The sequence below is a fragment of the Primulina eburnea genome, chromosome 1 (assembly GCF_022965805.1).
Source record: "Primulina eburnea isolate SZY01 chromosome 1, ASM2296580v1, whole genome shotgun sequence".
Classification (NCBI taxonomy): Eukaryota; Viridiplantae; Streptophyta; class Magnoliopsida; order Lamiales; family Gesneriaceae; genus Primulina; species Primulina eburnea.
Window position 1 is genome coordinate 65,109,063 of NC_133101.1, and position 26,035 is coordinate 65,135,097.

At 32.7% G+C, this 26,035-nt stretch overlaps 1 protein-coding gene across 1 annotated transcript; it reads right to left on the minus strand.

Moving 5' to 3' along the window:
• Positions 1-826: 826 nt before the first annotated feature.
• Positions 827-13,215, minus strand: LOC140842491 (acetyl-CoA carboxylase 1-like). The gene is made up of 31 exons (XM_073210449.1): positions 12,861-13,215; positions 12,507-12,713; positions 12,143-12,304; positions 11,791-11,883; positions 11,622-11,717; positions 11,365-11,538; positions 11,161-11,254; positions 10,884-11,071; positions 9,782-9,832; positions 9,659-9,698; positions 8,816-8,940; positions 8,598-8,714; positions 8,418-8,492; positions 8,282-8,338; positions 8,046-8,150; positions 7,803-7,889; positions 7,537-7,728; positions 7,280-7,468; positions 7,006-7,116; positions 6,819-6,905; positions 6,558-6,734; positions 6,110-6,187; positions 5,890-6,012; positions 5,433-5,702; positions 5,011-5,351; positions 4,472-4,709; positions 4,055-4,386; positions 3,736-3,949; positions 3,440-3,616; positions 1,190-3,367; positions 827-1,101 (listed from the first exon to the last, which is right to left on the minus strand). Exons 1-31 carry the CDS (start codon positions 13,143-13,145, stop codon positions 1,045-1,047), a joined length of 6,720 nt encoding a protein of 2,239 aa, XP_073066550.1. The 5' UTR covers positions 13,146-13,215; the 3' UTR covers positions 827-1,044.
• Between the last annotated feature and the right edge of the window lie 12,820 nt (positions 13,216-26,035).

Sequence of the window (26,035 nt, forward strand, 5' to 3'; positions counted from 1 at the left end):
AAGAAGAAGTTATTTTAGACAAACTAATTTGGTAACTGTTAAAAACACATCCAAAAAAAAAAGTTGACAACTGAATGCACGCAATTATTTGATTTTACTTTAGGTATTTGGTTAGGGATGGGAATGGGCCGGGGCGGGGCGGGTTTGCCATCCCCATCCCCATCCCCGAATTCCATCCCCGCCCCCATCCCCGTCCCCATCACCGCTTTTTCGGGTTCGAGGAATCCCCGAACCCGAAACTTCGGGGATCAACATCTCATCTCCGTCCTCATCCCCGTTTCAAAAATATTAATATGGCAAGACGATGATGGATTCGAAGATTTTCTCAAGCCAAAATTTATTATTATCTATTATTATTAGAGATAATATTAATATTAATAACAATATCAATATTAATAATAATATTATTATTAATATTTTAAAAAACAATATTATTATTATATTATTAATACTAATAATACTATTATTTTATTATTGATATTATTTTCGGGGTGGGTTCGGGGATTTCGGGGATGGGAATAATAATCCCATACCCGTCCCGAACTACATCGGGGATTTAAAAAAATCTCCGAACCCGAAACCAAAACCGAAAAAATCGGGGATCCCCATCCCCGTTTCGGGTTTTCCCCGCGGGGCCCCAAACCCGTGGGGAAAATTGCCATCCCTATATTTGGTATAAAGTTACGTGTGGCGTTTTAAAGTTTTAATTTAAAATGTAATATTTTTGAACAATGAAATAATAATCCGAGAAGAGTAAAATGGGAACGCTGTATACAAAAAATGAGGTATAAAACAGAAATGTTTTCGTAAGTATAGATAAAAAAAATTTGATGCATTTTCAGATTGTGCTATTTTAGTTGTAAGAAAGAAACAAAAATGTCAACTATATTTGATTAATGGCAATGCTAGCTCTAACATTGCGATACAAATCTTATTCATTATTTTTATTTCGCATGCAGCTGATGGAATTGGGTTCTCTGCACTCCACACCTAATGTCCGCCGCCAACTGGTCACAAGCAAAGCTCCCTCCGACCCCAATGTCTTCACTTTGATCCCCTCCTTAGTTTATCGATCAAATGATCTCTGATTGATGGATCTACCTGCATCATCAATAATTTACTTGGTAAATAAGAAAACAAGGCAAGCAGAAAAGGAAGAGATCGTGTTTGTTTTTTTCTGATGGTTTACCTTTTCTAGAAAGGCGTCAAGACTTTGAGGTAGCGCCGATAAATCCTGTGGAGAATTGCTGATGTCGAGCAGTTGAAGCAAATGCTTTTGTATGCGCAAGTCATGCAGCTTTCCTTCGTAGTTTCTGGAGTCATTTTTCCAGGAGAAAAAAGCTTCATCATCCTTCCAAGAAGGTCTATCTTTGTTCTTTATGGTCTTTGAATTCAAGAACCAACTTTTGATCATGTCCCTTGCAGATTTATACTGTATGTGGTTACCAGCAGCATCCATCACATTCTTGATCATGTCATTTTCAGTTGATCTCCTACGCAATCTCTTACAGAAATAGGATCGAGAATTCGTCCATTCAACGACTTCTCTGATAGCCCCAACATTCGCAAGTGTCGCTGCAGTATCATGAAGATCTGCAAACTTTAAAGCTACCTGAGTGTAAACTGGCAAAAGTTCCTTCTCGCGGGATTTTATTTGCTTTTGTAGATCTTCCTTGGTTTCACCTGTTCCAGAGCTTCCGTCTTCCAAACACTTCAACTTCAGATTCATTAGCTTATGATCAAGCCTTCCCATGCATTCTAACAGATCCCTAGTTCGAAACTTGATCTCAATCATACCTTCTGGCTCAAGGATATTTCCTTTAGCTGTCCCGTCAGCATATGTTTCGACATGGTCTGGATTAACATTTCTGTCAACGGTCACCCATGCTCCACCCCGAAGCTCGCCCGTTATAGGAATGTACACGAAAATGGGTTGTCGGTAATTCCGAAGGTTCTCCACTATTTCTGATCCAGTCTGGATGATACCTTCAAAGAGATCCTTTTGTCCACCTGAGAAGCCTCTCCAATTGGCGAGCATGAAGAGTGGCAGCCCTTCATGATTGAAGTCCAATATTGCTTGAGCAGCCTTAGTGGAAGAATCAGGATGCCACAACTGCCCTGCTTGTGGGATGACCCTTTCACAAGAATCTAGCTGTCCAGGATCCGCCGGAATTACTAGCATCTGAGTTAGAGTCTCGGCAGCAATAATTCCTACAGGTATTCCACCAAGTTTTCCACGACCGGTCACGACAGTTCTTGCCCAACACTCCTGTGTCTCAATGAAGCTATCCTTGTCGAATATGCCTCCAAGCCATTTCCCATTAGCATCCATAGTTCCGCATATCGCTGAAGTGGGATCGCATGAGGTCTCGGGTAGATATTCAACAGGTCTCTCAGGAGGATCCGAGGAAGTCAGACTGGGGAGTGGACCACCAGAGTATGGTGGAACGAAGCTTAACCACTTCAAAATTGCTGATATACCCTCGACATCATCAGAAACTGTGAGATGAACAACTCCACTTGTCGCCATAATTTTAGGTCCTCCAAGTTGCATGTTTGAGCTATATACTTCCCGTTTCAGAAGCTTGTTCAGTGCAGAGAAACCAGTCAGAATGATCGGTTGATCGTTCCTTTGAATACACCGTATACCAAAACGAGCAAGATAAGCACCTATCCCAACAGTTGTACCAGTCACATAGGTCAAGGTAAATGTCTCTTCATATGCCCTCAAATACGCACGGGCAATAGCTCCAGTGCCATTTATGACATCAGCAATTAGATCGCCTTCCTTCATCATAGCATCTGAATCAACTTTACCTAGAATAGTGTCTATTACCCATCGGATTTCTCCATTTGGGAGCTTTAACTCATGTGCTATCACATGAGATCCAATCCGTGAATAATCCTCAGGAGTGAAGTAAAAATATTCAAAACCATCCTGCGGATTTGACTCATTAAACCAGCCAACTTTAAAGCAAGATTTTACCTCATCCTCCATAACAATACGGGAACCTGAAGTTGCTGCCAAATAAATAAGCGGTAATTTATGAGAGCAAGCAAAGTTGGTTACTGCCATAAAAAATGCATTCTCTTCGGGGCCAAATGAACCACTTTTGTAGTTTACATCATTAGATATGACAATAATGGTCCTCCCTGAAGGAAATTCTGGTGTTGACATTTCCATGCGCCAGGCAACTAAGCCAATATCATTCAACCCAGGCTTTCGCTTAACGAAAACAAGCGGAGAACACCAGACAGTGTCTCTGTCAGCAAAAATAAATTCCTCGGCTCTTAAAATTGTTTTATCCGTAGGCTTTTTTATTCCAGGATGCTGGATCCATAATTTGGTCAAAGCTGCCTCAAATGCCTGAAAATATAGCTCTCAAGATCAATGAATTTATCTAAAGATCTGTTCTATGAATATTAGTTTAGTATATACCAGTGGAAAATCATAACAATAGGTTGTCCCATATTTCCAGGCAACCAGACGTTTCTGGTCCATCATTCCCAGTGGCTTATATTGTGCATTCACAGGCAAACAATGTAACGGACCCCTTCCAGAAGTTGAATAATAGACCATGTTCTTGTTGCTGGAATCCTTAACTTCCCTGTAGATCTGAGAGTTCGAATAAGAAATGTTAATACAATCACAAAATTCAATCCACTAATTTCTAAACGAGTGAAGTCCATAAAGTTGGGCGAATCCTATAAATAATATCATCTAATCCGACTTACATGCACAATGCAAGCTTGACCAGTTATATCCGTGACCACAACTCTCCAAGCCCCATTGGCTTCTCCTTCAGATGATATCCAAAGCTTAACTTCCCACTCACGAACACCTAAACTATACATTTTAAAACCTATTGATGCATTAATCTCATTTGCCATCTCATCCAAGATTTTCTCAACAGCAGGTTCTTCTTGCAATCCCACCATCTGCTCTCTTCTGGAAATGACATACATGCAAGACTATCTAAAACTTTCAAAGGATTGGCCCCACAATTTTTGTGGATAGAAAGAAAAAAAGAACAAATCACTAGACAAAGTTTACTTGTGATTGGATAAAACATCATCCACTTTTTGCTCCGGCAAGATACAAAGGTAAATTTGAGCATGGTCAGATCTGGCGGAAGAATCAAGGAAACTGAATTCAAGTGCATCTATTGCAGACATCAAGGACCTCAAAATACTCCTTGAAGTAGAGGACAAAGTCGACAATGATTGTATAATTCCAGCCTGATCCTCAGTTGATAGTGGTTGTCTCACAAGTCCTCTGAGAAACATTCTCTTTATAGGAAGTCGCTTGTCTCGAACGGTATACAGGTGCCAGAGTTTATCTCGAGATGGTGTATAATGTAAATTACCAAACCCCCTGACTTTGTCCTGTTGACAGTAAGCTGATGTTTTCAGGGAAAACAATAAAAGAATGTAGTCAACAAAACTGAAGATGAATTAAATATTTGCAAACCAGCTCAAGGTATGAGGATAGAGGGGGGTCCAGATGGCGCAATATAGGTTCCTCCACATATTCAAGTTTTTCTGCTGACCAATGAAATGAGTGCCTCATAATTCCCTGGACGTCATCTATCTGTATTATAGAGCTGATGACCCTCACTCCTGCATTTTGGAGACACGAGCTTATTTCGCCCTCCTTTAATATTTTTGTCAATTCCTTGATTGTATCTTGAGCCTGAACTTCATAACCACTACAAGAAGGAAAACATAATAAGGTACAGAATGAAGAACCACTACATAGGCACTTCATAACTGCATGTCAACTCAAAAACCAAATACTATCAAATTAATAGGGATCATATCAAGAATAAAGAAAGAAAGTTCAAGAACACGAGAGGAACAGTGTCGGGAATGGCTTCACATCTTAACATAAAAATATAACTCAATAAAATATAAAGTTATAGACACTGTTATTACACCAGGAATCCCTTTGCAAGCTCAAAAGAATTTTTAATTAGTCTAGTAATGAAAACTAACAAGTTGGTAAGATACCTTTTATGGAGTGAACTCATTTGGTTGTTGGTGCCTAACAATGCAATGTGCATTATATTATCACAAATAGTCGGATGACCGGACCCAAAGGGAAGTAAGGCTTTCAAGTTATCAGTTACTTCACTCAACGCAGCAGTTAACGTTGTAGGAAAAAACTCTAGAGATTTTACGACAACCATCGCCGCACACTTCCTCTCACTGTGTTTCCCAACAAATGATTCATCCAAGACTTCATCTTCACACCCATTCTTTCTCTCAGCATGCTTTTCCAAGAACTCCCAAGACGCTACAAGTCCCGAGTTGAGCCGTTTCATTCTCATACTTCCTCTTACAAAAAAGGGCTGATGATGGATGTTAAACGTCAGGCTAGGAATATAACACAGCTAGTATATCAGATAATTTCAAGACTACAACACCATTACCTGGTATAATCTGCGTATATAAATCTCAACAGCCCGTTGCTGAAGGGCGTGATCGGTGTGAGCAAATAGACCAAAAATTGCGTCTTCGACGGACAAAGGAGCATTCACAATAGCTTCCATTTGTTCAATTATGGAACCTTCACATTTTAGCCTATCGACGTTTTCACTGTCTTCGATAGACGTTTCTGATTCTGAAAGACTTCCAATTATACTGGAACGAAGTTCACTGCACTTTATCTGGCCTAGCAATTTATTTGACTTTATTGCTAACTGCACAGACACATTGAGCTCAGACAACCATCGGATGAAAGAAACAGCTAAATTAAAACGAATAACCATTAAAGACAAATATTGGCTACGGAACATTGGTAAGCTTCTTTAAAGAAAGTCCACATGAAGACGTTAAGTTCTGACCAATCATATAAAAAAGCACGGTATTCTAAATAGAATTCCTAACCTCATAATAGTTGGCGTTGTTGAGTGCAGCAAGGCGGATTAGTTGATCCCGGTACATGGTGGGATTATAATACACAAGTCGCTCGAGGAGAGATAGTATTAGCTTATTTTTGTTCCCGATGCCCTGAAAAAGCACGAACAAATTTTCAAGAGAAGTTCCTGTTAGAGAAATTTTCTAAAAAAACAGATGAGAAACTTAGTGTATATTAATCTGAATATACCTGGTGAGAGAGTACCAAGTCTACAACTTTCCGGAGATCCTTTTTATGTAAATGTCTTAAGCGTTCACTCACATCTACCTGAAATGTAAATATTCGCATTTTAGATAAGAAAATAGCTTATGGAGAATTTTGTTTATCTCTTCCCTTTTTATGGTGGGCTACTGGTTATTCCTTGAGATTCCAGGACTGTGTGGTGAATCAATAGACATGAATAACGGGAAATTGACAAACTTATTTGTAACATAGAAACTAGAAATACTGTACATCATAATTCAGAATTTTATGTCATCAGGAAAAAAAATAGAGGAATTAAAAAGTGGAAAGATAAAGCATTTAAACAGTACAATATGAAAAACAATGACAGCTTCATTCCAAGTGTTCGCCAGAAAATGATGACCTAACTGTAACATCTATGTTAAACTAAATTTACTTCATGAAAAAAAAGGACCTGTGTATCATCGCCAAAGAGTTCTTCAACGGATAAATACTCATCAAAAAGGCCCTGAACTATGAGACAAGCATGGCTTTTCAATCCTCCCTCGTAAGACTTGACAAGACTCACTAGAGGCTCAATTACTCGTTCTCGGGCCCCTTTCTCTTTATAAAGGCAGGAGTTTAAATGGTCCTGAAGTAGTGTCAAACCAAATATAATTTTTCCCTTATTTTGTATGGAAACAGCACAGGCAATTATCAAAAGAGACAGACTTACATCCAGAATTCCATGCAAAACTTTTGCCGGAAAGTCAACATTTTGCTCTTTGGAGAACCCTTTACAATCCATGAGTTTTGCTTCTAACTGAAAAGTTATTGTCCAAGGTAACATTTCAGATGACAAAGTAAGAGCACAAATTCCATTGTTTGAGAACTAAAACTATTGAATCCGTTATTTGTACAACCTCATATCTAAGGTCCTTGGGTAGTCTATTTGCCAGTACAGAGAAGCATTCTTGCCACTGGAGAAAAGGTAGCTCAGGATTGTCAAGGAAACTAATCAAGTTTTCAACAACCTGAAACAGAAGTCGAGTGTAGTCAATAGAAGAATTGTTTTGACTAACCAGAATATCCAGGACAGTTTTATGCATTCAAGCATTTAAATTAAATGCATCATTTATTTAAGAATAGCAAATTCTGTTCTGAAATATATAATTATTAACTGCCAAGTGAACATACTTCATCAATGTTATGCTCGTATCCAGCAAGAACCATACGGCCTGCATTCAAACTTGCAGCAAATTGTTGATGAAGTTTACCAGATATGCCAATTGGTGGTCTCAGAACAGGAAAGCTTCCATGGAACCGCTTTACTGTCTTTACGGCTGATGGGTCATCTAATTCAAGTCTTGCTATAAGCTCGCCAGCCTAGAAAATTATTTGTATTAATTGCTTAGTCATGCAGCAAGGCAATACATCTCATTTAAAATGTCTACCTGAATTATTTGACCTTCCAACATCTTAAATTGGATATTTCCAGAAGCCGGAGAAACAAGAGGCATACACATCTTCATTACTTCAACCTCCGCATAAGGTGTTCCAGCATTAACGTGGCTACCATTTTCAACCAGATACCTAAGTAGCTTGCATGGTGTGTCCGACAATAATTTGGATGGATCGTGATCATTCTGAATGCACGGAAGATGGATTAATCTCTACCAACAAATTTACTTATATTTTATCAAGGAAGAATAGAAGGCACCTGAAGCAAACAAGAGCTCCCATCAATAAGAAGGCGTGTTCCAGCCACTCCCTCCTCTGCATATACAATATGACTATATCCATCAACCTGTCACATTAATCAATTATATAGATTAATTACTGCTTAAATGCCACATAACCATAAAGACCATCTGATCTAGTCATCTAACAGAAGTGAAAAGAAATAAAATATTGAACAATCTCGTCAGGATTCCTAAAAGGACTAGGCAGAGGAACAGCTTGCCTGCATTAATAGACTTCCATCAGTAAGACTATGTACTTCTGCTTCAATTTCTGAATCGTTCATCCTCAATTGGTAGCTTCCAGGTCCTTTCCTCACCACATTAATCTAAATCAGGAAAAAACATAGAGATATTCATTAAAAAGTGGATTACAAAATGAGAGCTATCACATTCCTAGTATCAAAGGTTTAGAATAAGGGTTGCATGCAGTTTTGTGCCTGAGCATAGGTGCACTTACAGTATATTCAACCCCTTCTATATTTAAAGAAACTTGATAATTCACCACTGAGATGTGCTGCAAAGAGGAGCCGTCATTTATTGACAAGTTACTGAAACCAAGAGTAAAATTCAATTGACATCATAAGATCAAATACCTTTGGTGGAATCTGTCCTTTTTCAAGATAATCAACATATTCGGAAACCACAGCTGCACTACTAGAAGAGGCTTTCTGATTTAATGAACATGGTCATAGAATTTTATAAGTGTGGCAACACATGGAGATAAAGATTAAAGATTTCAGAAACTTAAAAAGACCGCATGCTAGCAAACTCACATAAAGTGCTCCACCGGCCACTAAAATATACCAAGGGAGCCTTTCTGCTCTGACCCTCATTGCAATTCTGTTGTCTAGCCATCCTGTATGTATTTTATTTTCCTTGTAGTCTGAAGCCTGTAGAGAAGTTTGACAAATGCCAAATTATTTACAGAAACCAGAGTATAGTCAAAAAGGGTCGCATGCGGTTTTGATAACCAAGGTACTGAGTTTCTCACCTGTAAAAGATCGACAATGTAGTCAATATTTGTACAGATTTCTCCTCTTATTTGACTTTCTTTCAGCCCAAGAACCATGTCAGCAACGGCCACTGCTCTAGACTCCCCAAAAGAAAATATGTGTCCTGAGGTCAAATAAAAAGATCAATTCATCATTTTGTAGATGAATCTCCAATAATTGAAATAATTGGTCGATGCGCTTTGAAAACTTTCCTGAATCATCATGACTCACACCTGATTTAAAAAAACTGAAATTTTATTTTGTAATTTTTTAGAATCGCAAGTTTTGCCCCATTGAATCCATTAGTTACCTCCTTTCACTCACCCTCGTCCTATCTCGCCTCCCTCTTCCAGTTCCCTAGATCTAATTTTGGCCCCCAAAAAATTTATCAAAATTCACGCGTAGTTTCTCGACAACTGAAAATTTTACATGCATATACAAAAATGTGTGCCTGCACACAGGAACTTATGAATCTATGATGTATAAATTGTCCTTTTTTTCAGATTTCAGATGGCAACAATAAACTAAAAACTTCTTCCTCTATGCAGAAGAATAATGCATGACGAAGAGAATAAATCTGAAAAAAATATGTTAGTCAACAAAATGAATAAACTCGGGCAAGAACAAGTCTAGAACTTGGAATTTTCTACAGTCGTGCGCTTTTGGCATCAATTGTGTAAATTACTATGCATCAATTTCAGGTGCCAGAGCACCCATTTAAGAACTAAAAGTCGCAGGGCAGGAGTTCATTTATTTTACGAAATAAAAGACAAAAAATAATGCCATCTCGCAATGTCAATTATCACTTGCTAAGTGTTAAGAATCAGTGAGTGTTCGCATACCAAATTGGGAATCCGAAAATTCATGAATGCCTCCACCAGGCTGTGAGCAAGAAGAAACTAATGAAAATCAGATTCGATTTCAGAATTTCTGGCAGAAATAAATTTCTACATGCATATACGTACCTTCACAGAAAAGTATCCCCACACATTTGGCTTGCTTTTGAAACTCAGCTCCTGCTCAAAGTAATTGAAATCGCTCATAATTATCATGAGAATTCAAGATTAAACAAGTCAAAATGCCAATAAAATCTCATAGGTTGTAGCCTCCATCATCAATATCTTAAATCAAGTCCCGTAACTTGATTACACCTTAGTATCTCCAAGTTAGAATTTATCAAGTTTCTCTCCGGTGTTAATGCTAATTTGGGGTAAAAAAAATATCCCCAAGGACACTGCCCCTCCATTCTAGAAACACAGGGGCTCCATTTCAACCTAAAACCTTATGATCCTTCAAATCTTCATTCAAAAAAATATTATCTTCACGGTGAATCACATAGACAGCATTCTGAACCCATTTTTCCTTAAATAATTGAACATTTTCTACTATTAGAATTCTTGAAAATCTTTTGTTTCCAAGTAGGTAAATTGATTTATGGATACTTGCAATTAATATTCGTTTTCTGTAAACAAGGAATTAATTGGACAAATTCAGTGGAAGCACGCTAAATGGTTTCAAGATTAACTCAATTTTTTCTCTTCTATCAACAAGTAAAAAAGAAAAATTGATAAAATCACAACAATAAAGCTCCGACGCTTAAGCAAAAATGAGTTGAAAAAAAATCAAGTGGGATGTAGGAAAAAGTCAAGATGGACATAATAGAGTAGTTTTGAAACAAAGATAAACAAGTCCTTTACAATTTGATACTAAAAGTTTGTGCATTTTAGGTAAGTCGATCACTTGTATCAGAAAGAGAGATGCTTGTAATGCAGAAGACAATACTTGGACTACAAATTAGCTCGATGTCAACCATGTTTTCAGCATCTTCACGTAATCGTTAAAAGTAGGGGACATACGCTTTTAGGGTTCGAGGCGGAAACTCCCAAACTGAAATATTTTTTGTTTTATTAATTTCCCATTAATTCCTAATGATCAGAAACAGAAAAACCAAGAATCCATATATTACAAACCTAATTCAAGAAAAAGATGATGGACGACACTAGCCAGCTCAAAACATATGCTTGCTAAAAGTTAGACATTCAGATGCCGAGATTAGGATAACCTGACCTGAATTATACCAGTTGTGGGCTTAAAGGCATCATCAGGATCCTCACTCGTGACACGAACAGCTACACAATGGCCTTTAGGCCTGATAGACTCCGCTTTGTCAAAATCAAATGGAGTGGAAACAATTGCAGTCTCCCTCCATGAATTGTAATCTCCTCCATTTTCCTTTCCATAAAATCGCCGAATCTCTGATCCATTCAGCAGAAAGACATCGTATCAACGATTAAAAATGAACAACGCCGCAATAAATAAATAAATAAAATGAAGAATGATGAACCTGGAATTTTCCAGAGAGGGATGCCCATCCCAATGGCAACTTGTGCCGCCGGCAAATTCACTTGAGCAATCCATTCAGTCACAGGGTGCTCCACCTGAAATGAATATCAGTTTCATAATTATAAATTTGAGTTGGTTTTACTACTTTAATTTATTTCATTATATCTATTTTGAAATTTTCATTATATAAAATTGTAGTCCCAACCTGAAGGCGTGGATTCAACTCCAAGAAATAATATTCACCGGTTTCCATGCTATATAAATATTCGACCGTTGCGGCTCCCACGTAGTTAACGGTTTTGGCCAACCTTCTAGCAGCCTGCTCAAGCTCTTTCACCGTCTCCACAGGGGCTGCCGTTATCGGCCCCTCTTCAATAATCTTGAAGAAAACAATTAATTTGTATGCCTTAAATCAAATCACGATGGATTAATTATCAATTCCGCATAAAAATTAGAATTAACCTTTTGGTGCCTCCTTTGAACACTGCAGTCACGGCTGTGCACAGCTGCGACGTTTCCATGTTCATCACAAAGCAACTGGACTTCTAAATGTCGGCTCTGAGGATCGAAATTAATTATAAATACAATTTATTTTAATGAGAATTCCATTGTTTTAATTTAGTTTAATTACCTGGGGGGCAACCTTCATTATGAAAATGGGAGAGCCAGGAACTTCATCTTGTACTTGCTTGAATGAAGCTTTCACTTCGCCATCATTATGGACCTAATTATGCATTTCAAATCATATGATCAATATAATGCATGCATGCATGCATTTCATTTACTTCGAAGGTTTTGATTAGTGGATTTGTTATTGATAAATAAAAGAGACATAATATCAAGGATAACTTGATGCATCTATGTCTATCAATAAATTTTTAGCCCCCGATTAGAAAACTCTGGGCCCGCACCTTCACAAAAAGATTACGATATAAAATTGACGTTCCTAAAATGAAGAAGTTGGTAAATGGGGATCGTTAAACCTTTCTTATTCCTTTGCCGCCACCGCCCCAAGAGGCCTTAATCATAGCAGGATAGCCAACATTCCGGCAGCCAGCGATGGCTTCTTCCTCCGTATGAACAGATGCTTTCTGATAGATAGCTTCTGGGATTGTAAGCAAACTGCTGCCTTGGGGAATTTTCACCTAAAAAAAATATATGTGACAATCAGTTGAAAAGAAATAATGTGAAGTTAGTTATCTCGCTGATAGTGATGGATAGCAAGAGGCCAATGAGAGTCGTCGATTCCATGTCAAATTGGAATTTTTATATATGATTTTTGGTCAAAATGATATATACAAGCAATTTTCACATCACTCATTGGCCCCCTTTTTGGTTTTATTTTACATGAGAACCACTCCAAGGAACAGTAGGGATTTGAGCAGCTTGTGCAATCAGTGAAGATCCAATTTTATCACCCAATGCAGCCATTGATGAAGCTGGTGGCCCTAAAAATATGATCCCTTTTTCGCCGAGAGCATTAGGTAGCTCTGGGTTTTCAGATGCATGACCCCAACCGGGCCACACAGCATCAACTCGCATCATCTCAGCTATCTGGACATCCAAAATCAAACATTAATTTTTTGGCAGTTTTTGCATTTCCATATACCAAGTACAACGTGTGATCCATGTGTCTATCCATTATCCGACTAAGTTGAACAGGTGTAATAACAGGAAAAAGATCCACTCAACGTAACAAACCTCGACGATGAGATGCACGTTGGCATAGTTGTTATTGTTAGTCCCGCCAGGTACTGATACAAATTGATCAGCTGCCCTAACATGTTCTGCATTCATTTTCATGTCCTCTGGGGTTGCCATTGCCACCAAAAACATGGCCTTCTCGGTTCCAAACGTCTCGTAAGCCCACGACCTGATGCTACGTATAAACTTGATGGCTGCCATTCCATTGTTCGCAATCAAAATACTGTGAATTGCCTTCTTCCCTTTTAGGGCGATGCAGAACTCTTGCACCTCGGTCACCATACTGGATTAGTGGAGCAAAAGTTTTGGAACAGGTAAAGTAATGCGCTAAAAAAATTTCAGCAAACCAAAGGTTGCATGCAGAATTAGTATACTTACGTTAGAGACCTTAGAGTTTGTTATAATACATATACACTCATAAATTTGTGTACATATGTGTAGGAGTGGGCACGCTAGGTTTCAGCAGGAGCTAGCTTTTTGAGGTATTAAGTAACTGGACTAGCTACTCGGAGGATCGTTAAATATAATATTTATGCTACTGAATAGGTGAGAAATCTTTTGGGGCTACGTGAAAATTTTAGGGGAAATAAAAATAATTAGAGTGAGTTTGGGTTTTTTTTAATTAAAAAAAAATTAGCTGAGCTGATTTAATTAGTTAACAAAAGAAAAGGGAAATGCATTAATACTTTAAAGAAAATTAATGAAATAACTTAGATGTGTACGTAGGATTGCACACGTTAAATTTTGGGTAGGAGCTAATTTTTGTAGTATTAATTAGCTATTGCCTCTAATTTTTAATCTCGAGTCTATGGAAGAACTTAAAGGACAATTCTTGATTTATGATATGGCTGCATGAAATGTTTTGGGGAAATAAAAGTTAAGAATTTGAGTACAAATGTTCTTTTAAAAGATTTTTTTATTCAAATAATTAATAATTAAATATTTGAGAAAATAAAAAGGAAAATTGTTATGATACTTTCAATAAAGTTAGACAACTAATATGGGGAGGATTACGCGAGCAAGTTAGGTTTAAGGTTTTCAGTAGGAGCCAGATTTTTTGTGGTATTAATTAATTGTTGCTTCTTATTTTTAACGTCGAGTGCATTAAATATTGTTAAATATATACATTCTATGCCACTAAATAGGTGAACAAAGAAATTGAGCGATATGGTGTGTGGTTTGAAGGGAACAATTTCAACATAAAAATTCATTATTTTTTTATAAGTGACTATATTAAACAATCAGGAGCGATAAAAATTATGAGGGGAAGTTTTTTTCTTTTAAACAAAAAATATATATTTATTGATTTCAGAAAAGGGAAAAAAACATTATGTATTACTTTCGATCAAATCAAATTAATAACTTAAATGTGTAGGATTGAGCATGTTAGGTTTTCTACAAGAGCTAGTTTTTTTATAGATTAATAAACTATTTCTTCTTATTTTTAACGTATAGTACATGAAATATAATCGGTGTTAAAAGTAGGTAACCAATAAGCCTATTTAATTTGTAACCCCTACCTCATTGTCATTAAAACAAAAAATAATAATAAGAAGCCTATTTGTAGTAGCCGTTGGATTTGGGTCACCTTTTTCTAAATATTTTTTATTCAATGATAAACATTTTATTTTGACTCATTTATATGTATATTCATATTTTTGCATAAAGAAAGACAATGATATTGTTATATATATAATATAATCCCTGTAAGTTTGGTTTGATTTTGGGTTTAATCTTGTAACTTCACGTGGATTTCTTTTTGTTTTTAATCTTTTTTTTTCTGAAACTTCTAGATCCATCTAATGTGATTTACTTGGCATTGATTCCCTATCACATAACACATGTGGCAAGAACAAAGCACGTATCACTCATATTAAAATTCGTATGATAAAAAAAAAAAGTTAAAATAAAGCAAAATGACTATCAACACTTTAAAATAGAAGGAAAAAAATTTCATTTCCTTTTATTTTTGTTTAACTATATTTTAATGTGTATAATATAAGATTTTATCATTGTCACATGACCCACGTAAAAGAGCATATTATGTCAAATAAGCAATTTACAGTGGATTTAATGGTTTTAAGTAAACAAAAAAATCCAAGTTAGTGGATGAAAAACTAAAACTTTGATAAATTACATGACTAAAACCCAAAATAGGCCAACTTATACGATTAAAATTATAATTTTTTTATACAGTTGCATCAAAGTTGTCATCATGACATATATTTTTTAATTATTGAGTCTCTAAATGAGTCGTCAATTAGCTAGGTCTGATAGTGATTTACTTGCTCGATATCAATATATATTTGTAACATGTCGCATTTGTTTGGGGTATCAAAAAGGAAAAATGAAATGGAGAGAAGAATCGTTAGTTCAGAGCAAGATGTCAATATAGTAGAATAAATATTTTTTTCCCTATATATATACATTCTTATTTTAATTTAAAAAGTCCTCTCATTCTGGAACTAGGTTTATAAATTATGAGTGCAACATAATGATAAATGATTGTCGGTTCATTCTGTACGTACTACAAGATCAGGTGATATTTATATATCGTCAAATGAAAATCAAGCAATAGATTAATTTGATCCAGTCTTCCAGACATCCTTATTTCAGTATCAAATAATCAATTGTGAAGGACAACGTCATTGTGTGGAAGAAAAACTCATGAATGGTTGGGACGTGATGTAATTAATGTTATGTATCTTAACATGCTATAACATTTTTAATCACACACAAAAAAAAATAGTACTCTTACATAAAATTTTAGTGTTTATTTTATGCACCCCTTGAGATGTAGACGATTAAGAACAAGAAAGATACTCGCCAAATCAGCATTGAAATATTGGAGAATTAACCGATGTTATAAGAGGAAGGAAATGGCCAAACAATAGGTGACAGAAGACAGATATATCGAACTAGGTTGGGGCAACGATGATCCTAATGCTTTAAGATTTAAAATTCATGATGAAATAGTTGCAATAAGCAGTAGTATATTGTTCACACCAAAAATAAAATTAGACCAATATTTGTAAAGCTCAAACCTAATAATGATTTTTTGAAGTCAATAGGGTTACACATGAAAAAAAGCCCATCGATTATGAAATTTTGAATGAAGCAGATCGTGACCAATGTTTCTGATATGAAGAATTTGAAATGATGCATGCGGTGAGATTTCTAAAATGGAAGAAATTTGTATTTAATTGTTGCTTTTAGATATAGATGTGCATTTACACATAAATTATATATGCTTTATATATATCTTTTCTTTTTTCAGATTTTGAAAGGTTAAAAAATTAATTAAATTTTCTTGGATCTGTATTCTTACCTTGTAAATTTCATTTTGCATACTTGTATATGTGGGTTTAATTTTATTAATGCTTCGCCTCTTATTCTTGCTCCCATCCTGTCAATAGCACAATAAAGTACTGAAAAATGAGACAACACTTGTCCAAATGAGGAAACTAAATAAATCAAATGGAAATATAGCCGACTTTATGCCACAAACAAAACTATATATATCCCACAGCACCATGCTTAGTAGGAAGCCAACACATACAAGATCCTAGCTAGGAACCTAAACATACTAGGTAGCAAGTCAACCATGTTAGAAAACCCAAGATCTTTAAGCGAAGACTCTATAAAACGACGAACCAAATAATGTGATTAATATAAACGAAGGTGTGGCGGATATGGCGTGAGCACCCGAGTTTCCAGGAGCGGGTGCCGGAGCTTTATGCTGAGTCTTGGGGGCTGCTGGTGGCTTAGCAGAATGAGGAGGATTCGGAGATTTTGATGGCGGGCCCTGACTTGGTGATGGTTTAGCTGCAGCAAGTAAGTCGTATTAAAGCAAAATGAGGCCGCAAAAATGAATTATTAAATAAATAAATAAACTATACTTCCGAAAGAAACAAATCAAACATAGAAATATCTTGACGCCAGGGTTCATAACATCGGTGAAATTTAATTTAAAATCATTAATAAATGTAAAAGAACAATATATATATATATATATATATATATATATATATAAACATCGCTCGGTGCTCTCTACTTAGATAGATAGAACAACATACCAGGAGTACCTGCATGAGAAAAAAAAAACACAAACAAAAATTCAAAATAAGTATTAATAATCATACAATAATAAAATTTTATCATACACCATATATGTAAGAAATAACAGACGCACCTTTACATTTATCGACGGGATTCGGAGAAACATGACAAAAGGAAGACAACTTCTGAGCCTTACTCACGTCAATATAAATGCCTAGGCTCTCACTACTGTTCAATGCAACGCAAATACATTCAGCGTTACCCTTCACAACTGACTTAAAACCCGAGCAACACAATCCATCTGGTTTGGTTTCGTTGCTACCCTTCGTTATATATGGAAGACAATCCATCATATTAAAGACCAAAGTGCTGCAGTCTTCTGGTTCCGATTTTCCGGGGGCCTGAACCGGTGGGTGTGATGGGGCACCTGAGGGGCTTGTCGTGGGCGCTGCCATGGTTGCAGCCCATAAGGCCAAAATGCAACACACGATGAAAAACTTCATTGTTTTTTGAGGAACTTAAGCAAAGAAGAATATGATATAACGAGGAGACTGCTTGGTACTCTTGAATCTATAGGGTTTCTGATGTGTTGAAGAAGATTATATATAATTAATGATTGTGGATGAGATATAGATTAGTTTTATTTGAATTTAGATTTGATTAGATTTTGGGATATTTTTATGATTAAGCTATAAGGAAGAATCATTTATGGGATAGATATCTGCATGCATGATCAGGTTACATATAAATCTTTTCGAATATTATTGATCGATAATTATGGGTTTTAAACTTTAAAGAGATAAGAAATACATTTACATGCGCAGCATCACGAAATCTAGCCGAATTATTTGGCTGCTTCTAACTGCATTCCAGGACATGATTTACAGTTTCATCAAAAAATCTGAATATAACTTGAGATCACATAAATGTTACGTATACTATTACATATATGTGTATTCCAATTTTTTGTATAATTAAATCTTTATATATTCTATTTTTTAAATTTAAATTGTTTTTCGTATTTTATAATTTTTTTTACATTTTTTAGGTGTAGTAAGTTTATATGACAAAGGGCAGAATGACTTTTCAATACAGAACAAAGATGTTAGTTTACATGTAATTTGAAACAAGGTCTTGACTTGAGAATTGAGATCCATGTAAATATTTTTTAAAAAGAAAGAAGAAAAGAGAATAATTTTCTGTTAATCCACTGTGGGCTGAATGGGCCATTTCTAATGTGGGCTATAAATGGGCTTGTAGTGGCATATACACAATTGAGCGCTTTGATTGGGTTTCGTGTTGGGCTTAGCAGTTGGTATTTTACATTTTAAGAAATAAATCGTTATTGCCATGGCGGGGTTTAATTATATTTTGATGGAACCAGAATCTCAGCATTCTATGTTTGTAAAATATAGATGCATGATATATTATGTTAAAAAAAATTCATAATTATTTAGTTTGTCGATAACGAACACTGTTTATCGCTGCAAAAATTATGGAAATCGACCTGCCCGATCAGGTCACGGAAGTCGAGGTGGCAGAGCCACCTCGTGGCCGGGGTTGCCCTCAAAAACTATTCAGAAACCACACAATCATTTTGCAAGGTGTAACGCAACTCTTTGGAAACAACTCATTGTTTCATGATTGGTTATCATGAAAGGGTGCAATATTTGATGAAGAGTCTCGTATGTTCTGAATCGAAGTTTCGTTTCTATATATACTAGTATTTAACCCGTGCATCGCACGGGATGATATTATTAAAAAGTAGTGAAAATGAATAGATATTTAAATTGAAAAAATAATATAATTATAAATATAAAAAAACTATTTTCGTTGATTAAAAAACTTTCTTAAATACAATAAATGTCGATTAATTTTTTTTGTTGATAATCACTATCATACCTCAAAATTTTAGATTGTGTTAGTCTAAGATAATGACATGATGCTTATCGTGTTTAGTGTATTGATGTCGGCCACAACCTTAATACATATTTAATTCTTTAATTTTGAAAAACCTATATATTATTATTTTTTAACATGTGATAAAAAATATTTTTAAATCACATTCAATAAAATTAATGAGAAATACTTTTTAAAAATTCAAAAATTTCATCAATATCCACATTTACAAACACTTTTGTGACATGTCACGTATTTGACACATTATGATAATAATAATTGTTTCATCAATATCTTTATCCAAATGGGTTGTGATTTAATTTACAAAATCTATTCATAATATTCACAACAGCCTATTATTCCGAAACAAAAATGAAACATATGATCATAAATAAATTATGTATAAATCAAAAAAGTTATTTAATTAACATTTATTACGTATATTACAAAACAATGTCAATAAATTTTATAAGGTGTTGTCTAATAAGATGCTTACTTTTTTTAGAATTAGTTTAATCACTTCCATTACGAGAAATTTTATATTATCATGTATTCGTAAATTTGTAATATAGAAGAAAATTATAACATTAATAATACGTAATAATTAAAATTTTGTATAAATAGATTAATAATATTTTTTACTTCTCGATCATGAAAGATAGACTTTAAAGTGTCTTGTTGTTCTCGTTGTTTCCATATGTAGGTAGTTCATAACAACGAACAAATCTAAATTTAAACAAACATTATATCTTGGAAGGTTTCAACTCATATATGGTGCTGAAAAGAGGGTCATTTCAGAATGCAATTTTGGAGTAGATAAATTTAGTAAGATAAATAAAATAAAATTGGTTTCTAATATATTATGGAATATTGCATTATTTATAATTTCAAATTCAAATAAGACATCCCAAGGTACAAAAATTATACATTGAATGTTTTGACAGAATTATATCATACATTAACTCTTTCAATTTATGGAAATCTCGAATTGCATGCATTGGGTGTCAAATATTTCTGATTATTGAGGGTAATATACATGTTTGTTGAGAGTAATTTAATGTCCATTTGAAACTATTTTGAATCTATCTCTTTTAATTTTTTTGTGCTATTTTATTTGAATTTTTAAGAAGACAATTCAAGATACATACAATATACATATGGTTTTGGAAGAAAACTACAAAGCATTAATTCTTTCAAATTAAGGTAATTTCGAAATAATATGTATTTGAGATAAAAAAAAATTTATGATTAATAAATGAGAAATTAATGTTCATTAGAAAACTTTAGTGATAACTTTTAACACTCATCCAATTTTATTTTTAGAAAAATTAAATAAACTAATTAAATATTGTATTTCTTTTTTAGTAAGTAATTTGGGTAGGAAATTACTTAAAATATAAAAATTTATCTTTGAATGATTTACCTCATGAGTCATACTGAACATTGCAATCATTTATATTTTAAATTTATTTATACATTTTTAATTGAACTGATTGATATAATCAATGCAAAATTTTTAATATAGTTTATGTTTTCAATAGAGTTTAGTTTTAATTTGAGTAAAAAAAAATATATAATACATAAATTACATTTGAATTAATATAAAAATTAATTAAATTCAAAATTGAATTAAATGAATTGATATAATCGATGCAAACAATAATTGAAATGACATTTATTGTAGTACACATATTTCAATATACATAATATATATTTCCTTTTTTAGAAATGACATTTTGACGGGAAATTACTATTTTTGGTAAAAACTCTGCTTTTATATATACTAGTATTTAACACGTGCGATGCACGGGATGATATTATTAAAAATTAATGAAAAATGAATAGATATTAAATTTTAAAAAAGTAATACAATTATAAAAAAATTAAAAAAAAACTATTTTTTCACTAATTTTAAAAAGTTTCTTATATACAACGCATGTCGATTAATTTTTTTGGATAATCACTATCATATATCAAAATTTTAGATCGTGTTAGCCTAAGGCAATAACATGATGTTTATCGTGTTTAGTGTATTGATGTCGGCCATCAAACTTAATACATATTTAATTATTTACTTTTCGAGAAGTTATATATTATTATTTTTTAACATGTGATAAGCAAATATTTTTAAATCACATTCAATAAAATTAATAAAATATACTTTTTTTAAAATTCAGTAATTTCGTGTAAATCCACATTCACAAACAATTTTGTGACATGACACGTGTTTGACACATTTGAATTATAACAATAATTTTTTCATCAATATCTTTATCCAAATAGGTTGTGATTTAATTTACAAAATCTCTTCGTAATATGCACAACAGCCTATTATTCCGAAAGAAAAATGAAACATTTGATCATAAGTAGATTATGTATAAATCATAAAAGTTATTTTATTAACATTTACTATGTGTATTCCAAAATAATGTCAACAAATTTTAAAAGGTGTCTTCTAATAAGATGTTTGCTTTCTTTAGAATTGGTCCAATCATTTCCATTACGGGACATTATGCTATCATGTATTCGTGAACTTTGTAATATAAAAAAAATTATCACATTAGTAACAAATAATAATTAAACTTTTGTATAAATAGAAGAATAATATTTTTTATTTCTTGATCATGAAACATACATTTCAAACTTAATGTCTCGTTGTTTCCATATGTAGGTATTTCATAATAACGAACAAATCTAAATTTAAACGAACATTACATTTTGAAAAGATTCAACTCATATATGCTGCTGAAAAGAAGAGCCATTTCAGAATTCAATTTTGGAATAAATAAATTTAATAAGAAAATTTTTAATAAAATTAGTTTCTAATATAATATGCAATATTGCATTATTTATAATTTAAAATTCAAATAAGACATCTCAAGGGACAAAAAGTATACATTGGATGCTTTTGACATAATTACAACATACATTAACTCTTTCAAATTATGGAAATCCCGAATTGCATGCATTGAGTGTCAAACATGTCTGATTATTGAGGATAATATCGAAAGTAATTTAATGTCTATTTGAAATTCTTTTGAATCTATCTCTTTTAATTTTCTTGTGCTATCTTATTTGAATTTTTAAGAAGACAAATCAAGATATACAATATACATATGATTTTGGAAGAAAACTACAATGCAATAATTCTTTCAAATTAAGGTAATTTCGAAATAATATGTATTTGGGATAAAAAATTTATGATTATTAAATAGTACATTAATGTCCATTGGAATACTTTGTTGTAATGATAATTTTTAACACTCAACCAATTTTTGTTTTAGAAAATTTAAATAAACTAATTAAATATAGTATTTCTTTTTTAGTAAGTATTTTGAGAAATAAATTACTTAAAATAGCAAAATTTATTTTTGGATGATTTACTTCATGACTGATACTGAACATTGCATTCATTTTTATTTTAAATTTATTTATATAGTTTTTACTTAAATTGATTGATATAACTAATGCAAAATTTTTTAATATTGTTTAATTTTTCAATATAGTTTAGTTTTAATTTGAGTAAAAAAATATTTAATACATAAATTACATTTGAATTAATACAAAAATTAATTAAATTCAAAATTGAATTAAATGAATTGATATAATCAATGCAAACAATAATTGAAGTGATCATTTATTGCAGTACACACATTTCAATATTGATTATAAATCTTTCCTTTTATAGAAATGACATTTTGGCGGAAAATTACTATTTTTGGCAAAAACTCTGCTTATATAAATATTTCTTAAAAAAAAAAAGCGTTGCAAACGTGATTTGGAGTTCATTCACAAATTATTTATATTCGAAATATCTTCTCATCATATTATCACGTCATCGATATTACATCAACATCATGTTGGAAAAACGACTAACATTAGTTAATAAATTTAACATTGTGCGGTTTAAAATAGATAGTTTGTTAGGTAATAAATTTATTTAATCCAAGTTTTGCTTCAATGATATGGAACAAACGTTCAGGCAAAACATTCGCCGGAGCCACGTGGAAATGGGTGAATAGGCAAAAAAGACATCCAAATATTATCTTAGTACGTAAGATAGATTTCAAGTAATTCGTACGTTTATTAGATCGAATATATATTTATAAAATAATAAATCAGAAAAATTAAAACTAAATATTATTTTATACTAAACAGTATATATAATATATACTAATAATGTATCAACAAAAGCAAGTTGGAGATGCGAGGAACAGAAAAAATGAACCCTCTAAAATTGGAAAGGTCCAAGTAGCAAACATGAGGTGGACCGTATTCCAAACGACCATATTAAAGATATGTAATGAATGCAGTAGCTCAAATTGGCCATTTTTTAAATAATTTTTTGTTTATTTCTGACATTTTAATATATATATCTGCTTCGTCGTTTTAAGTTTAATATTTTGTAAAAAAAAAATTATTAATAAGCCCCACTAATTTGGAGTAAAAGGACAATCGAGAAAATATCATTTATGCAGTTCATTTATTATTTGGTTTGCGTGCATCCAGAAATTTTGGACTTCCGCTTGTTATTTTATTTTATTACTTCTTTAATGAATTTATCGCTTCTAGACCAGTGCTTTGCTTATTGTTTTCCAAAGAATATAAAGACGCATTCAATTTTTCTGTTTTTTTTTTTTTGACATCTTCCAATGTTATCGTAAAAATATCGTCCAAAACTTGAGATCTCTATCTACAAGTCATCTATACAGCTTTGTCTTTGTTATATAATATTATGAAGACAAAAACTCGTGTGAGATGGTCTCACGAGTTGTATTTTGTGAGACGAGTCTCTTATTTGGATCATCTGTTAAAAATTATTATTTTTTATACTAAGAATATTACTTTTATTTTGAATATGGGTAGGACTGACACATCTCACAGATAAAGATTCGTGAGACCGTCTCACAAGATACCTACTCAACTATGAAAACCAATTAAAATGGATGTGTGGATTAACGATTAAATCATTGGCGAGTCAAAACTTAAATTTTTTTTTAAAAAAAATAATAATAATATATAAGCAACACTGTGCCAATAATAAAAAATCATAATAGTTTATTGGACTAACTTGGAAAAGATTTATCAATGGAAGTTGACGCATACCCACTTGAGAATAATATATAAAAAAATTAATTAAATTAAAATTTTCACCAAATAATGTTCTCAAGTCAAGTACAGTTAGCTGTTTAACTTGTATCTCATCCACAGCAAAATAAAGTCTGTTGCGATTAGCAATTTGCCTCCCTATTAACTCAAAACTTTTACTTCTCCCAAGATGTGTTTGGTTGATTGGATTAAATAAAGATAGATTAATAGTCAAATATTTATCGTTAAAATTTTAAGTTGTTTTAATAATTATTTTGACCCGGTTTAAGATCAAATTTTATTAATCAAATAGTTATCCATAAAATTGGATCTTAAACCGGGTTAAAATGATTATTAAAACAACTAAAAATTTTAACGATAAATATTTGACTATTAATCTATCCTTATTTAATCCACTCAACCAAACACTTTGGTTGGGTGGATTAAATAAGGATAGATTAATAGTCCAATATTTATCGTTAGAATTTTAAGATGTTTTAATAATCATTTTGACCCGGTTTAAGATCCAATTTTATTATCAAATATTTATCAATAAAATTGGATTTTAAACCGGGTCAAAATGATTATTAAAACAACTTAAAATTTTAACGATAAATATTGGACTATTAATATATCCTTATTTAATCCACCCAACCAAATACACCCCAAGTGTAATTAATATGTAATCCGATCCCACTTCATGCTTATCCGTCACAACGTAGCTATTTCTTATTCTAATAATCACAAGCAGATTATGATTTAATTGAAAATTTAGAACTTGGTTGGCTCAAATTATTAAATACTTAAAATATCTTATAAGACGTTTGAAATTATAAACGATTTAAAAATATGTTTCAAACACTTCGTAAGAAATTTGTAAAAAGGTTTGGGAGCTGGACCAGATAATATAATTTCTATATTATATAGACAAATTAATGGAACACAAAGGACATATATATGGGTTTTTATTAAAATTAATTTAAATTTAAATTTTTTTTTCAAAAATAATTGAAAAAAAAAAACATTTTCAACGAACTAAAATGACATCAGACATATCAACGATAACTGATATCGTATAACAACAACGAAGACCGAACATGTTCGTACTATATTCGACGAATAGAGGATCAAAAGTAATCAACATATCAATGATATTTAACACCTCGGCAAAAAATAATCGTATGTTCGATTTTCCCACAAATTTTGTATCGCACGAGTTTGTCGTACATGATATGTTCAATGCAATTTACTCAACTAACGTGATTTATGTGGTATTGTATCAGCTCTAGAGTTTACTAACGGATCAAAATAGACGTCGAATGTTTCATCTTACTGACCGAAATGCGTAGAGTTAAAAAATAATTCAAAATAGGCCAAATTACCAAACCAATTTTATAATTTTCCTATATAAAAATCGAAACAAATTTAGACCATTCAGAACATGGATCGGAATATAATTTTAGTTTTTAAAAATGCAATAGTAAATACAATATTTTTATTTAATTAACTATTATATTCAAAACATAAGAAAACAAAATCCTAAATTACGAGTGCTGAATTTTCTCAGTTAGAAATCAAAAATCAGATTTGTATAACGTCTTACATTTATACAGTAGAATAAATAAAAATAAATATAAAAGTATTATAATAAAATTGAATCTTCTTTACGCACATGGGACAATAACATTTATTTTATAATAAATATAAATAACAAAATAAAATATGGGATGTATGCTGCTCTGCAGCTTTCTGTGTGCCAGAGAGACAGAGAGATCGAGGATGAATTCAACTTCTTCACGGCGCCGGATAAGTTATATGCTCCATTCCTGCGCTCACATACGTATATGCATACATTTTTCTGTATCTCTACTTTTTCATTTTCTATATATGTGTGTGTATATGTCTCTTCTTCCTCGCTTACAACTCATCATCAGAGCTTCCATATATATATAATAAAATATGATTAACAAAATGTTTTTTTTTTCAATTATTTTTGAAAAAAAAATTTAAATTTAAATTAATTTTAATAAAAACCCCATATATATATAATAAAAATGTTTTTTTTTAATCATGTGTAAAAATATTAAAAAATAAAATTCTGTTAACTATGTATGCAAAGGAGAATC